General features: G+C 41.6%; 1 protein-coding gene across 1 annotated transcript in view; it reads left to right on the forward strand.

Annotated features, from left to right (window-relative positions):
- Positions 1-18,738, forward strand: part of SLC38A11 (solute carrier family 38 member 11) — a 336,603-nt gene that overhangs the window by 211,739 nt on the left and 106,126 nt on the right. The window contains exons 9-10 of the mRNA XM_085646219.1: positions 6,951-7,021; positions 13,931-14,092. Of these exons, the coding sequence (XP_085502345.1) occupies positions 6,951-7,021; positions 13,931-14,092 (233 nt within the window). The remainder of the gene's footprint in view (positions 1-6,950; positions 7,022-13,930; positions 14,093-18,738) is intronic.

Consider the following 18,738-nt stretch of genomic DNA (forward strand, 5'->3'; position numbering starts at 1 on the left):
GAGCCTAAACTTATTTCTTCATTTCAAAACAGATTAAGACATATCTATGTTTACAATTGTGCTTCATATAAATCTTCCTTTCTTTCTTTACCAAAGTTACTCGACCATGTCCCAATAGTGAATCTTCCGCCTCATCACTATTTCTAACAATAAATAGTGTATAACCTGGAATAGAGATGTAATACATGAGAGTCTGCAATCCGTGAATAAAAACCTGTGCTTAACTTCCATATGAACATGTGATGCAGCTAGTCGCCTATAATATAAAAACAATTACATCACCACTCAACTGTAATAACGTATTACGGTTGAGTTCTGACTTCACAATGCCTGCTGCAAGAGCCAGCAGTCAAGGGGAAAGGCAGGTTACAGAGCACATTTCTAATTGTCCATCTATAGCAAACATTATGTACATAGCCGACAATGACGAAGGGTTTATTTTATGTTTAAGTATAGTGGGATTGTCATCAAAGAGCTCATTCACTATTAAGATCCCTGCAGCATCATGTCTGAATAAATTCACTCATGCCTTGATTGTTATAAAGCCTAAGTGGATTATTTAAAGTATGGCAGTCAGTTTGCCAGGGCTTTGAAGGTCTTCCTCTTTGCCTTTTCAGAAATATGGTAGATGACCATGTGCCAAAGCCTGTGCAGTGGAAGCTCTTTCAACCACACTTAAAGCTGACCAGCCACCAAGCATACTTTCTTGTTTTGCAGAGAAAAATCACTGAAGTGGGAGTTTATTTCTGCAAACCAAAAAATCATTGGCCCTGTTTCACTGAGAAGCTTCCGGCAGCATGTGTTTCTTTCTGTTGTTTCCTATTCGGGATCACCAGGTGTTCCTGTCTGTCCCGAACAAGAAAAATATACAGCGCGAATAGGGCAGATGTTCTGATGTACATGGCCCTCTTGAGTGACAGTGAGTGACCTACATGTCTTGAGCCCATGTGAAAGCTGTACAGATGTGACAAATGCATCAGGGCTATTTCTGTTCCAGTAAATTTGGGTTGCTATGGTTTTGCCTTCCTTGTTAAAAATATAGAAATTAGTCAACACTAATGCTCTAGCAAGAATTGACATGCATTCCCTGAGATCTTTTTGGGTAGGAAGGGCACAGTTAGATTGACAGAAAGGTTGCCACATCATAATTTTCTAATTTCCTTAATATAGCTTCATTTTTTGGACTGTCAGATGCATTCAGGTATCCACAGTGAACTGATAAATATGCCCTAGACAATTTTAACTTTGTCTATTCAACCACAGGTTGCATCATTATAAATATCAATCTATGCAAGCGAGTAATAGGGTGCATCTCAACTGCCACCACATTAATGCACCTGACATGAGCAAAGGGGTACTAGAAAACTAATGGAGCAGCGTAATTTAGGCTCCACCCTATTTATGTATTGTATACACATTTATTCACTCATATACGACATTTACATTCAATATGTGGTTTAACTTCATTAACATGTGTGATACATTTCAAAGAATTATTAGTATGTAACTGGTGTAACCACTAAGAATTCACATATAAGTGTATTCGGTTGATTAATCGACTCACGTATTCATGTTCATGATATATATTCATGAATAATAATGATGGATTGTTTCTCATTGATTTATTTTGTGATAACGTGCATCCATTTTGATTCTTGAGGTAACTTAGCCTGACATTAGGACTCAGCTGAACTGCTTACTTTCACACTGCCAGTATATTGGTTTTCTTTCATTTGCAGGTGTGTTATCATATTTCTCGTTAGCTAGAGAAATGCTTATGGGATGTATTAGACTGCTGATAGCAAAGCTTGGAAGGAGAAAGTTCACAACGAATGCGGGGCGGTGATGGTGAGAGAAAGCCACCGGTTCATAGTGGACCATCCAAAGCCAACAGTTGCACTTCTGACGGTGTGGAGATGGGTACTTAGGGAGTATCTCAGCTCCCTTCAACTGCAATTACCTGATCCGCTCTCAGTGATGGGAATGAGATATGGATGTTCTGGCCATTGTTAGTTCAATTTGTATTTGTTGTTTCATAGTTAGTTAAGCAGGATTTATCCTGACTTCGAGAGGGAACAGATCTCTCTCTGCTGGGCGTCTCTGACTGCAAAGCCTCATGCTAACACTCTCCTTTTCTTTCAGATTCTACTGGAGCGCAAACTCATGCTGACATCTTCTATGTTTCCCATGTAGAGATTACCTATAGAGCTCTACCTTAACATATCTTTAGATTAGAAAGGGAAATTTTCTTTATGGAACACCTGATTGCATCTATGTGTTTCCTTTGCAGTGTGGCTGTCACTATTCTGTCCCTCATCTTAATATGACTTTACTGGCACATCTTGGTCTCCAGACCATATTGCTGTTTCTTTTGAATTTATTCCTGCTTTGCATGAGAGCGCCCAGATACCCCTAGGGGTGGCAGTGCTGCGCTATACAAATGCTGATTGATTGATTGATTGATTAATTGATTGATTGATAGATACTGTTAGGACTAACGTTTTGAAATAAACGTTTGTGGTTGAATTTAGTGATTTTTTTTGGTGGAATCATATAGGCGTAACAAAATTAAAAATAAATTTAAGATGTTCACTTCTGTACATCGCTTCAAGTCGACTAACAACAAAGGTCCCTATGACCAATGGCGAAATATACTTGATGATTTTACCAAGAGATTGCATTCAGATATCCGTGCTCCGTCACTAACATACTCTACTCAATCAATGCACATATTCAATCCACCAAAATGATAATAGAAAAACCTGAGGGAATGCAGTACGTAATAAATACATCTGCCTGACACAACATCACCAAGCGACATCACACGGCTAATCATAAATATACACATGTTAAAATAGAAAAACAAACACATATGAAACACCATGAGGAAACCACCCTTAAATGTTTTGCAAATGAGATGACCTGTGTAACAAAAAAAAAACACAAAGCAGCTTTAGAGAGACAAAGTAAACGCAGATAAAAATGCTGGAGCGTACCAAGATCCGTTGCAGGAATACTGACCATCTCTGTCCAGCAGCCCCATGACACTCTGGAACAGAACACGTCTGACAACTGGGATGCACAATGGTCCCACACCGCCACATCCCATTCTACTGATATCACTGCCTATAACACCACGAGCTGCTATTGCCTATGAAAGTTTGCTGGCCAAGACGCAGGTGTGAGAAAAAGCAATCATTGGCAAAGTCAATAAGTCTGGCCTTTTCAGGCATTCATTGTTGTGGGTGTCATTCACACGTCTATCAGATCAGATTTTGGCATTGGTTGGTGTAGCTATTATTTGTGGTGGATGGAGATTCAAAATTGGCAAATCCCAGAAAGCGCTAGGCTGTGAAATGAAAGACCAAGACTCAGAGACTAAGAAGACATGGAACGATGTGCCAACCTTTTTGTCAATCTAACTGTGCCCTTCTTACCCAAAAAGATCCCAGAGCATGCATGTCAATTCTCGCTACCCCATTAGTGTTGATACATTTCTGTTTTTTTCACAAGGGAGGCAAAACCAACCCAAATTTAGCAGAACAAAAATAGGCTCCGATGAATTTGTCACATCTGTAGAGCTTTCTCACGGGCTCAAGACATGTAGGTCCCCCACTGCCACACATACCAGCCACAAGTGCCGTGCATGCCATGACCAGCTGGCCCATACTTGTAATAAGAAAAGGGACACAACAGAAAATAAGCTGTCCAAAGCAAATTGAAGCCTAAAGAAAACAACTCTCAAAACCATTCAACAATCATAATGACTACTGGATAAATGTGCATCAAATGGTGTACTAGTTGCAGTCCAGTATGTCCTTCCACAAACCACTATAATCTAGAACCTGAGTCCAATTGATTCAATTGAGATAAACCAATGCTAAGACTTCATGCGCAAATGTAGGTGTTTAAGGAATGCCCAGGATGGGTCGATGGTGTATTTAACCACACTAAATAATCTGGCAACACTAACAAGCACAGACCAAGTTGCAGCATGGAGTGATTAGTATAATTCAGGTGACAAGCTCTCAGAGTAGTTAAACTATGAACTGTTTCAAGAGTAGCAGGTAAAGCTCACAAGGAACATCTAGGCTGCCATTTGCTAGCAAAATGTCCCGCTGCAATGACAAAAGCACATTTGGCATTACTTCTGTAACACAATACATGACTCTGCAGGGAAAAGGCACAGAGTGTCATTTGTTTGAGGGACACAAACAGAGTAGTCTGTCACCAGTCAGTATCAATCCATGTAAGACAGCAAGAATAAGACGAGTACAGAGAAGTCTCATGGGGACACTCCTGTAATGGTGGGTAAATGTGGGTGGCAACTAATAATGGCTGCCACAATTCAAAAATGGGGACGGGACAGGGGAATAATACTTTTTTTTTTAACTTACCTGAGTATGCGCCCACCTCAGTCCTCTTCTCTCGCTCTACTCGAGTCCAAGCATGCACTGGGGCACAGGCTTCCCACCCAATCTCAGCTCTGATCTCATGCTATGACAACCCTGCTTTGCAACACAAGAGATGGTTGGCCAAACAGACATGCACACTTACAGTGCGCCTACCACTCCTCCCTCCCATGCCCAGCCCCACCCCTCCCTACACTGCTGGCATCGGCTTAATCAGTCAGCGGTCATTTTAATTTTTGCTAGACCGCTGATGACAGACCAGAGGGGTTATCCTCCTCCCCCAATACGGAGGAGATGTCCCTGGTACTAACTCAAAGCATAGTGAAAAAGGCTATTTTATGGCACCTTCCATAATTAAGGAATCCCCTAACCCTCAAGGCAGTACAACATCATGAACGAACCCTTAATGGGTACCATTTGAGAAATGTTAGTTGCAGAAAAATCAACAAACCATGTATTTGCTGGTATTATCAATTGACTCATCACAGAAAAAGACATGGCAACATCTCTAGGGAGCTAACAGTGCTTTTGCAACGGATTCATGCTTCCCAAAGAAGGAGCATCGGATCAGAACTTCCTTACTTCTAAAGGAACATAACAAAGTCAGGTGTGTCATAATCTCTTTATGGAAAAACAGAGTATAATTGTGTTTTGTGCCACCTCATCTCAATGCGTTATTGTTTGTTATAGTGGCTGAACTTGTGCAAACACTCTTCAAAGTGCATCTGAAAATAAATAGTATGCACAGAAGTGAAGTAGTCCTTTGTCTGGCCTCTTCAATGGCATAAGAGAGTGGAAAACTCTGTTGTATAAAATGGACACTGGGGCCCAGGTGTTTGAGAGGCCCTTTCGTCCAGTTATGTGTTTTTTGCTCCTCAATTGTGAATCGTAGGGCCCATTGTCCTTGCTTGCATTAAGGCCAGCATGCTACTGGGAGAGAGCCTGCTCTCTTTCTCTTGGGTTTACAGAACATAGGCGACACTGTAAAACCACTTTTGAGTAGCCTGGGTACACAGATACAAAATGAATACCCTCTCAGTTTTCTTCTATTTACTATTTCAGTCTGTCCGTATGATGTTTTCAGCATTAAACATACATATCTCAACACGAAACATGAGAGAAACAGGTATAGGCAAAGCCAATATTTCTGAACTCAAAAATGCTGGGCTATTGCTTTGCTAATGATTGATTACCATTTGCATGTGTCACGATCCATGAACACGAATGGCAGGAAATAAACCCGTTCCAAGATGGTCCCCAATACACACAAACATGTATTGTGATGCATGCGTGCATATCCCTCGTGATCCATGTGCACATCTGCTCGGGGGCAGCTCGCACAGGTAACGCTGTGGGGCGGCGAGGCAGGGCGGGGGCGGGTCTGGTTGGAGGGTAGTGGAGTGTGACATACCACGGGAAAGTGGCGACTAAAGAAATAAATAATCCCAATGGGCGTTGCGCGCCTGGTGCTATGTAACATTTGCCTGCACACGTATGATAAAGCAGGTGACCACTTTCATTTTACCAATCTAACAAGGCGGACGAAATTAAAGAATATATAAAACTGAACAACTTGTGCAATTTACGAAAAAGCAAATAAGTAATCCAGTAGTACTTTCCAGCATATGGCCATGGTAAAAAAAATATATTAATGGGGTGTGGGACAGGGAGCAGGGAAGCGGGGAGATGAAAGAGTGAGTGGCACAAGAACATGGGGCGCAGGATTAGGGATGGGAGCAAGGGTGTGGGAAGAAAAAGAGAATACATATCACCACGTATTGTACGTATAGAAATGCCATTGTATTTATCCCTTAAGTGCCACGGCTGTGTTGATTCTATGCAATAAAAATGTGGAAGATGAAAGTTAGTACAGCCGCTCTTAGATTCCATTGAGTATGTTTTATAAGTCAATAAAAAATAGACAGGATTGACATTTTTTTTAAAACAGCCACCTACGTTGGGTGCATTTTAAGTGCAGTGCTAAGGCAATAGAACAGTAGCAAGACCTTTGTTCACTTCAAACCAGTGGTATAGCAAGGAGGGGGCAGGAGGTGGTTCACCCTGGAAGGCATGAGTTTTGGGTGCGGCAGCCTCCCACCACACCTCCCGGGTGGCAAACAAGATCTAGCTACGCCACTGCTTCAAACCACATTCACTGATAGGCGCAGCATACATCCATTGGCATGTATGTTGCTTGGGCCCTTTTTGCTCTTGTTCAGTAACTCTGCACCGGCTTACCACTAGGTTTTTGATAGAACCATACTATTGGGTTAGGGCCAGTTGTTTTAGGTGTTGCTTAGCAGCTTGAATTTTGTCAGATCTGCAACCACATGAGTACTACGACATGGGGGAATGCCTAAATGGGAAATTTGTATTCTACTAGTCTGTGGTTATAACTCCATTTTATACTTATATCTGTGGGGTATGAGGCTATTTATTCATTGTTGACACTCATTAACATAGTTGAATGGGGGGAAGGGGGGGTGGAATCCAGATGATTGGAGAAGAAAATATTACAAAAATTGCTTTATCTTTTAGACCCCGAACAGAAGATGCCTGGGTATTTGCAAAACCTAACGCCATGCAAGCAATTGGTGTCATATCATTTGGTAAGTTACAGGAAGGCATTTTCTTAGTTGTGGTCACTTAAAACTGTGTAAAATATGTGGAATCAATTTCCTTGTTTTCCCATTCTTCTCTTTTTCCTCTGTTTAAGATTTTCTAGTCGATTTGTGTTGATTGAGTGTGCCCTAGTGGCCATGTGGAATGATAGGTGAATCGCTAAATTATTCAGTTTATCAGCACCCACAGTATAGAGCTGGCTGCCCTAGGAACTAATGAGACTCTGTTTGGGCTACAAGTGGACCTCCAACCACACTCCAGTAGATACTTACGCTTGATGTACAAAGATAACATTCTTAAAAAGTGGTTTCAAATTGCACACTGAGTTTTTGCGGATGCAATCTTATTTTGTGAACCGACTTATGCACAACTAAGTCGATATAGAAAATACCATATTGCAGGGTGTTGCAAAACCACTTTCCTGAATAATATTAATTAGACAGGTCTCAATTTGTGACTCCCCTGTGTCTGGTTACAATCAAGGGACTGCAGACCACCATCCCTGTGACTACTTTCCAAAGTAGCTCAGGTTCTGTCTTACTCTCCCTAAATGGCGTACCACTGCTTATTCCCCCTAAACCTGCCACACTGATCCCCGAACAAGAAGGGGACCCAGAGGTTGCAAAGGGACCTTTCCCCTTTGTGAATCCGCTACCACCCCAACTTGGGAGTCTGTAACAGATCAAGGGTTTGCGACCGGAATCATGGATGTAAATCATTGATACATACCTTATTGACTCGCAATTTGGAAGGAACGTTCTCACCATGCCCCTTCCAAATTGCATTTGGTATGAGTTTCTGAATCCTTTTATTCAATTTGTACAAGGTTGCCTGAATTGCAAAATTGGATTGGTACATCAGAAAAAGTAATTTAGCTGTCAAAAACACTATAATTCAGGATTTGCTACTGCTAAATCACTCTGTACATCAGGCACTAGTTTCCGATCCTTCTCAGAGATTTCAGGGCAGCGTTGCAGTACCTGAACAGCCGGCTAACGGTTTCTGACAAAGGAGCAAATTGAGGATCCACAAATGTCCCAAACTTAATTTTGCTCACTGTAGTCTCATGGTCTCCAATTTGCCAATCTGCCCTTAAAATCACCAACAAACACAATAGCAAACACAAGAGTAGATAGCAAAAAGCTCTGCATTCTTCAAAAGAAGAAAAACAGTTGTGAAGTGTAGGTCCCTCTTGGCAGACAGAGTGGATATTGTGAGGTCAGCAGAAACAATGTGGCAGAGCTTTGTTGCGCTGTGACCCCGCTGGCACCTGATCTATTATTATTTAAAAAATGGCAACACTGGACCAAGATTGCCCTAAAAACTATAGGCCGATTTCCCTGCTACCCAATCCTGCAAAAATTGTAGCATGCCTGGTCAGTAGAGCTCTCTCGAAATATTTGGAAACCAATGGAATATTAGAGGATGTGCAATTTGGGTTTCGGCCAGCTCACGGTACAGAGACGGTACAGTAACTGTGATGGACGAGCTTCGTTTGCGTGCAGACAGAGGTACTAATCCTGCTTGACCTGTCTGATGCATTCGATACGGTCAATCATGCCATTCTGCTGGAGAGACTTAAAGAGGTGGGGATAGCAGGCACGGCTTTGAGTTGGTGTCAATCTTTTCTTTCAAATAGGAGACAAGCAGTGGCTCTGCCTCCCTATCAGTCGGATTTCACTAATATCTTGCACGGTGTTCCTCAGGGTTCGGCGCTCAGCCCAATTTTATTTAATATTTATATGAAACCTTTTATTGCTGTTATAAGGTCATATAATATTAACATTCTAAACTATGCGGATGACACCCAACTGATTCTCTCCTTAGAGGGAGAACAGTCCACACCTCAGGACGTGTTTCATGACTGTCTTCGAGATACTGCTCAGTGGCTGAGGGAGAATTCGCTACAATTCAACTCGGAAAAAAACGAGATTCTCTACTGCCCAGTGGGGAAGGCCCCTGCGGTGCTCCCCCCGAACCTCTGGCCATTAACAACAGCCAGTCCACTGTTGTCTATCGAGAAGGTTCCGAACTTGGGCGTTATATTTAATAATGAGCCGACGCTCAAATCTCAGGTTAACAAAACCGTAGGGAGCTGCTTTGCTATTATTAGAGCACTCCGTAAAATTCTCCCGCTTCTGCCTGCACAGGTTAGAGCATTGATAGTATAATGTACCATTATAAGCAGGCTGGACTACTGTAATGCTTTATTGCTGGAATCCCCGAGATACCTAATGGAAAGGCTCCAAAGGATCCAAGCAATAGCAGCAGAACTAGCCCTGGGGAAATCAAGACGCTCATCTACTTCCTTGGCTCTGTCAGAGTTGCACTGGCTCCCGATACTTCAGAAGGTCCAGTTTAAATCTTTCTGCTTAGTTTTTAAGGCCCTGCATGGCCTCAGGCCGAAACTGATGAGGAGGAAATTTGCCTGGTATGTTCCGGAGAGAAGCCTTCGCTCCTCCTCAGCGAGATTGGTGAAGGTGCTTAGATTTAAAAGAGCAAAATTAGGAGGTAGTGCTTTCAGCACCTCGGCAGCTCGACTATGGAACAGGCTTCCTTTGGAGCTGAGACGACTGGATGACCTCCTCCCCTTCAGGAAGAGACTAAAAACGTGGCTCTTCCGGAGTGCTTAATGTTGGTACTCTTCGTTTTCCGGAACTCTAGTCTGATTTACACCGATATGTTAGCGCCAGGATGCCTGTTAGGTGATAGAGAGCTTTATTCAAAAGTAAACAAGGAAGAATCTGCTGTACCTATGTGCTTTTATAAAAATGCAATTAAGTCAATTTATAATAAAGACCACTCTTGCTAGACCATGCATATAAATTGTACTACGAAACAAGTTATCATGTTTTTACTTTTTTATTTTCGAAGTGATTGAAAAAGTTTCCTTAAACGAATGAATCATAAATTGGAAAAAACAATTCAACTAACAAATGGCATCACAATTATACAAACAACAATGCCCATGGAAAATCAGAAACACAAATTATTCAAACATTCTCATTCATACTTAAGTCCATCCAAACCATGAAAACATACTACACAGACATCCTAAAATCTGGGAAGTAACAATTCAGAGGCCCAACGTGGTTGGCATATCATTTCTTTCAGGAGAAAACAAGAATTAATATATTGTTGGTAAGAGTTTGTGGTCATGAGGATTCAATCGTAAAACAGAAGAACAAGAAATTATCCTTTTGAACATATAAAGTCTCAATAATTCTAAGTAACTAATAAGGTTAAATAGCAGATCAAATCGAAAAAACGCTGGCGCGCGTTTCGGTGTGACACCCCCTTTCCCCGGGGTAACACCTTCTTCAGGGCGTGAATTTATTCGTGTCAGATATCCATGGGACCGTAAGAAAAAGATGTCAATGAGCCCAGTTATCAGACTGTAACATTTCTTAATGAAAACGAGCAGAAGGATGAAGTGACGCTCATCCACTAGAGGGGGTCGTAGAGCTGAAATCCAAATTCGACGGTCTCATAGATCAGACTTCCAAACCGGTACGGGAGGGCCAATTTTGGCACTTGAATGAAATCAAAGCACTACTCTAGTTGGACGATAGGCTGGCTTCAAAGGAGCAGTAAATATACGGATAAAAGGTTTTTACAAGTCGTCAGCAAAGTCTGACAACCAAAAGGCCTGACATCAGGAAGGGGACTGGTCACATCTTCCTTCAATTCGTCTTTTTAGATGAAGGCGAGTTTTGAGAACAAAAAAGTCAAGGTGTGCTCTTCTCCCGACCGGCTCCTCCTCAATGAAGTTGGAGAACGATAGAGAGCTTTATAAATGGTATAAATAAATAAATATTATCTCTAGGGGAGCCACAATATCTACAGCTATCCAGTACTCCACTTCTAGAAACAGTCATTGACCCCAGTGGAAACATGCAGATACCAGGTATTCAGACACACCCTGGTCACTTGAGCAGGTTTCAGAGGGCACAAAAACGCCAGTGCAAACTGAACAAGGATCAGAAGCCTAGCAAATTTAAACAGCTTGCTCTTTACCGTACTTCTAATAGTGTTACGTGTAATTTATCTAGATTGTTTATTTGTGTATCTATTTTTATGCTACTTTCTTACACATAGATTGGGGTGAACATATACATTTAAGTCAATAAAGATGGTGGTAGAGAGACTGAATTCTACCCAGAAGCAATGTTTGGAAGATACTTTGTTAGCTGTAAATCAGAGATGAATGCACAACGGGTCCAGGCTCCTTGGGTCTTACTTAGACCATAGGTCCTCCTACATGAGTCCTCCATACAGTGTTATGTGGTAACTGAGCCTCTGACAGTTCAAGGCGTATAAGATCACGGTGTTTCAGTGTAACAAGTGAGCTGACTGTAGAATGAGTATGTTTTCTAGCCAGGGCACTATACCCTTAGGGACTTACAAATGGGAGCAAATGGCACCTTCAATTGCTTTACCATACCTCTGCATTGCACGTCTTGTCCATTTTCTGTGCCACTGACTTTACAGTTGTTTGTAATGCTCATTTATGGGTAAATACCTTAAAGTTGTAGCATATTTTCACTCTGTTCTCTAGTTTCTATATGTTTATGTAGTGAAGAGCTACTCTGGCATAGAGCTTCAAGCTGACCATGATGGTACCCAGGTTGGTAGTTAGATATCCCTTTGGTGAGGTTATTCGAAGAGTCATGGCTTCAGCTTCTTCTGATACTCAAGAAACGATGGTTAAGCACAGATATGATGTTGGAGGTCATTCCACCCTTTGGGGGAGATGAAGAAGAAGGTGCGGCCTCCAGCTTTTGTTTTGTGGATGCGAGATACATGTGCTAGTGAGAGTATGGCTCGGCGTAAGTACTTGGGAGGTGAGTGAAAGTGATTGTGGCTGTTGAGGTAGGCAGGACTCGTGCTGTGAAGTGCTTTTTATGTGGGGGTGAGTAGTTTGAACTTGGTGAGTTTGTGTATGGGAAGCCAGTGGGGTTTCCTGATGTGTGTGCAGTGATATAGGAAGAGGATGAGTTTTGCTGCAACATTTTGGTGGTTTGGAGACTGTTCTGGAACTTCTTGGTAGTTCCTGTGTAGAGTGTGTTGCTGTGGTCAAGTCTGTTTGTGATCAGAGCCTGTCATGACCATCTTCCTAGCGTTCTCAGGTAGTCAACTAAAAATCTTTTGCAGCATTCTCAGGATACAGATTCACGTGGAGGTAACTGCATTTACTTGTGCTGTCATGTCAAGCTTTTCATCCAGGATGATTCCTAAATTTCTAGCGTGGGTTTTGGGAAGTATGTGTGGAACAGAGGTCTGCTGGTCACCAGGTCGTGTCCCTAGCCGAGGTTTTCCTTCCAACGATCACCACTTTCATTTTGGTTGCCACATCTAATCCAAGCACGAGATTGAGACCTTGCTAAGACACTTCTGTCATACAGGGAGGAAATGAGGCCTAATGGCTAGAGCAGCAGACTCTGGAATTGGGGAACCAGGTTCCAGTCCCGGCGTCAGCACTTAATCTCCCTGTGACAAAAACAAAGAAGCTCATGTAAAGATCTCTACTACATTTGGGCCATGTATTTGTGCTATATGACACTGCAAAAAACATAAAAACAGCAAATGCCACTTGACTGTTCCAGTTGTCATCTAAATTTGGCAAGCTCTCCACACCAAGGTGGTCAGCAAGGAGCAAGGAGTTTGCTGACCACAGCAAAAAACGTTGAGGAGAGCACAGCAACGCTAAAGAAATCTCTGCATAACCCACTTGCAGCTCAGGTCATACAGTACACAGTTGTCAGCAAAAATGTCTCCAACCAGTGCTTAATTTGAGCTGGTGGTTTCCGGTGCTCAGCACCAGCACTTAATTGTCAACACCACACTTACGACACTCTGCCACATGGTGGCGCTGCTCAACTACTTTAGAGAGGAACAAAAAAACTGGTGTTTTTTAATATAATATACATACCAAATTACTAATACCTGCCTCCCCGACATTCCTTTAGCTTTGGGGACCTAGAAAAATCTTAACTGTCACACTTTCAGGTGAGAGAGATGGCTAGTAGGTGTTTTGGTACTGCCATTTGCAGCGCTGTCAGTGGCAATGGGTGTTGTAAGCTGCAGTGGCCTCCTGGTCAGGACCCAGGCACTTAATATTTTACAAATGAAGCACTGCCTCCAACAAAATAACAGTACTCCTCCACGCAATAAAGCAATGTGCATCCCCAGCCCTGCGCTGCTATGTTCCAGCTGAAAGGAGAGGTAGAAAAGAAACAACAACTTCTTCAAGGACCATCAGACATTCAGGAACATATCCACTCAGGATAAAAGACATAAAGGCATCCATGTAAAAAAACAGGCATTCTGTTACCCATTCACTCCAGTTAACAGACAGACGTTTGTGTATACAAGCACACAGACCAACAGGTATATAGGCAATAAATTCAAAGATGCCAACAGACTTACAGACACCGTGCACACATGGAATTCAGCAATTTGCTCCTCCTGTGTGGCACAACGACCACTGCAACCATTTCCCCCTGATTGTCATAGCTTGTATTTGCAGCATTTTAAATTGCAACTGCAGCTATTGCATTAATCAGTAATAATTTATTTTACGCTCTTTCTTTTGCTACTTCTTTGTTTTTGCTAGTTTGAGATTTCCTGGTATGAACCTGGCCTATGACAGGGTTACCTCGCATAATGATCATCAGTCTAGGAAATGTTTATCATTAAATTGATTACATGACATTTATTAAGTTGTAAATATCAATGATGTGTTCGATTGATTCAAGGCGTATATATTTTTTAAATTATATTTTTCTTAATCTAATGTTTCCCCTTAATGATGATTGTCCATCAAGAACAAGTATGTTCTCTTTTTGTTAACTTATAATGGCTGTAGCATAATTTCTGTTTTCTCTTCATTTCAGTGTTTATTTGCCATCACAATATATTTTTCATTTTTGGATCCATGGAAGAACCCACACTACATAACTGGTTCCATGTTACTCATGTGTCAGTAATGTTTGCTGTATTTGTCAGCTTGTTGTTTGCTGTATTTGGGTATGTGTCCTTTACAGGTTACACGCAAGGTAAGCAACTGTAGATTTCTCTCTTAATATGCTTAACATGTTTCTACTGTCTCTAAGTTGTTTTCCAAATGAACTGATCATAATACAAGCTCATACAATTCCCTTTCATACATTAACGAAACTTGTTTATCAAAGATTTGAATGTGCATAAACCTGTGTAAATTGGACAAGCGAATTGCAAAATGTATTACACAAATTGATGAAATTATCTAAATTGCATATGAGCATCTTCTGATGCAGATACACAAATGCAGAATTAGCAAACAAATGGTGAGCCACCTTTCCGGCGGGTTGCGGCATGACCGCTCGCAGCCACTAGTGACCAGTGCTCCTCCCCCCAGCCTTCAGATCCACTCACAGCAAATGGACGCCGCAGCAGGAAAATCAGCGGCGGCAGGGTCTGACGGCCCTCCAAAGGTAATACAGGCTGAGACGGCTAGTACTGGGAGCCGGGAGCTGGGGGTTTTCATCTTGCGGCAGATTACAATTGTATAGAGCCCTTTTTTTTGGGCTGCTTGGATTTGCGAGTGTGCAGGGGGCAGAAGGTGGTTAATGGCTGACGCCTAAGTATGAGAAAAGTGGAAAGGAAGACGCTCAGCTGCAGCTAGACCAAATGAGAAGGTGAGCCTGGCAACCCCACGTTTTGCGGTGAGAGCACTCTAGCTTTGAGAGCTCGGAAGAAGAGCCACCAGAATTCCATCAGGAATTGGGAGCTAGAGACCCTGGCGCAGAGAAGGAAATTGGAGGAGCACCAGAAGAAGAAATAAGATTGGAGGAAGAACAGGAAATTGATTTAACTGCCTGGGTGAGCAAGGAGAGTATGAAAACCTATAAGGACTTCCCACTATTTTCAAAAGGAAAGGCATCTCAGGCTGCTCAGTCTACACCGGCAAAATTACCGACAAAACCACAAAGGCCTTTGGAGGGGTCTTTTGAGGAGACATCAACTAGCCCTTCTCAAAATGCGCAATTATTCTCACAACAAGTAGCTATCTCAGAAGAAAAAGCTTTAAAAAAATGTCCTTCATAAGTTCAATAATACCTCGATTGATCTCCAGCCTCAGGGTCAGGCATTACCACCATTGCCACAGGCTCAGGCTCAGTTACAGGCGCCTCCACAAGATTCAATATTACCGCTGCAACCAATTCAACATCAGTTTCAGCCCCAGTCACCTAGCAAAGGAGGATCGGAAGTTTCAGGACAGCAAGTCTGGAATTAGAAGGAAAATGGAGAATCCCAACATACCTTGCCGGAACAAATCCATGAAAAAGACATCATTCACCAAATGGACATAAAGACTATGCTGAATCTTATTTTAGAGGAGATAAGAGAAATGAAGATATCTCAAGTGAAAGAAATAGCCTCTCTCCACCGCCTGGGAAAAATTGAGGAGGCAGTGGCTAGTTTTCCAGCTAGAATACAAGAAGCAAATTCAAGGATTGTACATCTGGAAGATCAAATTAATACTATGTACCAGAAAGTGAATGAAGCAACAAAGCAAAAAGTTGCCCTACAGAGTAAACTTGAGGAACTCGAGAATCATTCATGGCGTGTAAACTTACGAATAGTTGGGGTTCCTGAGGGGAGTGAGGGGTCCCAAACACTTCAATGGGTTGAGACTTTTATTAAGAAGAATGTCTTGCCTGAATTTACTGACGACCTCATTATAACAAGGGCACATTGGGTCTCCTCACATCCATTGCCAAATTCAAAGATTTCACGTATAATTTTGATTAACTTTGCTGATTACAATATTAAAGAAAAGATTTTAGCTAAGGCAATCCATCAGAGGCAATTTGCGGTTAATTAGGTTTTTAGCTGTCAGATTTTTGCTGATATGTAGGCAGCAGCCGCACGTAGGCGTAAAGAGTTCATTAAAATGTTATATTTTTTAAGGCTCAAGGGCACGCAGGCTTCAATAGCTCAGCAATCGACGCTACGAGTGCTTGTGAGAGGCAAGTTGTATATGTTCACAATATAGAGGAAGCACAGGATTTGCTGAGAGAAATTTCCTCTGTAGAATAGAATAGAATTACAGATTGTCATGAAGGGTCATCAAGGAAGGGGGAGGGGTCACTCAGGGTTCAGCACCAGGGCACTGCATAAGAGCAGTAGGGGAGGACGGGAAGGGATGGGGATAACGGGGGTAGTAGGTGGGTGTATGGCATCAAAATAATAAAAAAGAGCAGAAGCATAGTGGAGAGATGGGAGGAAAACAGGGTTTTGAACCAAGTATTATCATTTTTACAAATAAATCATAGAGATGGGTATTAAATGTCGAATTATTTTGGTTGATGTAAATGGAGTTTTAAACAAACAAAAGTATGGAGGGCTAGTAAGATGGCTGGCTTCCTTTAGACCGAAAAAAGTCCTTTTTCTCAAGGAAACTCATTTGAAAACAAATTCACCAAAACTCTTTGTCCCAAGAGCATTTTGGAAAGTTTTTTTTGTTTCAGCAGGGCTGGCAATGAGAGTAGCTATATATTTTTGTAGGGGCCTGGATTGGCGAGGTTGTTCAAGTGCAGAGGGATCCTCATGGACGATGGCAGTGGGTAATGGTGAATTTAAAAGGGATCACTTTAAATTTTGTTAACTAATATGGTCCAACTATTGATGATCTCACATCCGTGATGAAGATTAACAAATTACTTAGAGTAGCTTCAGGCAGATTATCTTTGGAGGGGATTTTAATAACATTCAAGACTTGTTAAAGGATACTTCAAATAAATAAAAATAAAAAACAACTAAAGCCAAAGACTAAAAAAGTTCTAGATGCAATAATACAAGATCATCAGTTACTTGACCCATGGCATAAAGCTCACCGTCAATTCCAAACTGCATCCTGTATCGATTTTTTTATAATATCTCCTTCCCTGAAACATATTAGCTCGGAAATAGGGGCCAACTCATTCTCAGACCGTTATTTGGTCAAGTTAGATCTAGAAATTGAGAAGGAAAGGAGGACAAGAACCAGGTGGCAGATGGATTGACTCATCCTTTCAAATCAACAGTGGGTAGTGGGCATAAGGGAATGAGTACAAGAGTTTTTTTAGGGTCAATGAGGGAACAGCAGACTTTTTTTCAGTATGGGGGGCTTTTAAGGCAGGAGTGAATAGGCAAATGATTGCTTTTATGGCCGCTCAGTCCAAAAGTCGAAGCATCCATATAGCAAAACTCCAGCAGGCAGTCAATATTGCTTTGATGCAGAAGAATGTCTCTTTACTGGGTGATGGTTTAGCTGGAAGTCAGCTTGAAAAAGCAAAAAAGGAATTAAGAGAGTTTTTCTTGCTAGAAGAAATGAATAGTTCTCGGACAGTCCAACAGCGAGCTTATGAAGAAAGTCAAATGATAGGCAAGCTGCTTGCTTGGTCAACCAAGGTAAACAGGAAGCTGCCTTAATTCCTGAAGTTATAGATCCTAGGACCAGATCTACGGTGACGGATGAGGAAAGGATTGCCTAAGTATTTGTGGAGCATTACGAGCAGCTATATGCTACCAAGTATATGGTCGAGCAAGAGTCAATTCAGCATTATTTTGAGGGTGTAAATCTCCCGCATTTGTCAATTACCCTGGCTGAGAAGATTCAACTCGATATATCAGGAGCAGAAATTTTGGCAGCCCTGGATACAATGGCGGGAGCTAAAGCTTGTGGAAATGATGGGTTATCAAAAGAATTCTACAAGGTCTTTGTTTAGGAATTAACACCCTTTTTGACAAAGCTTTTAAATTATGTAAAGGCGGATGATTTTGTTCCCTCAACTTTAAAAGAATCCATCATTGTTAGTTTTGTGAAAAAGTGGAAAAACCCCACAGATAATAATGGCGATAGACTAATGAGTCCACTTAATTGGGACTACAAAATATTAATGAAAATCTGGGCACAGCGCTTCACCCCTTTGGCACAAAAAGTGATCCACAGAAACCAGACAGGTTTTGTCACAGGGAGGTTAATGTCTGCAAATACAGGGTTTTTACTACAGGCACTTGACTTTTTTAATAGTAATCAAACTCCAGCGCTTGTCATGATGGTAGACGCAGAAAAAGCGTTTGATTTAGTCAATTGGGATGCTCTTTTTTACGGTCTGGGCAGGTATGGGGCCTCCCCCCCAAGGTTATAAAAATGTTATGGAATATTTACCAGCGGGAACAGGCTCAGGTTTTTATTAATGCAAACTTAACAGGGATAGTTAATGTGAATCGGGGGACCAGACAAGGGTGTCCGCTTTCACCCATCCTATTTAACTTTTTCATCTCGCCCTTGGCCACAAAAATTCTTAATAATATGACAATTAGAGCTCCAGTATTAGCTATGGCAAAATTAAAGTTGTTTGCGGATGACATCATTCTCCATCTTAGTCCAGAGAGCCAGAATATAGGGCTAGTATTAGCAGAATTTGCTCAATTTGAAATGATTGGGGGATATTACATCAACCATAAGACTGAAATTTTAACCAAAAATACTGAGAGTGATTTCCTCCCCAAAAACCTTAAGCCCTTAATGCCGATCCAATTCGATAACTAGGGATATATATCACTAATCAATATAGGGAACTTTATAAATTAAACTATGAAGCCATGCGGAATAAAATTAAAAAACTGCTAGATGACTGGTCATTATTACCCCTCACATTGATAGGCCGTGTGG

This window comes from Triturus cristatus, chromosome 3_1, assembly GCF_964204655.1.
Source record: "Triturus cristatus chromosome 3_1, aTriCri1.1, whole genome shotgun sequence".
In the NCBI taxonomy this organism is placed as follows: domain Eukaryota; kingdom Metazoa; phylum Chordata; class Amphibia; order Caudata; family Salamandridae; genus Triturus; species Triturus cristatus.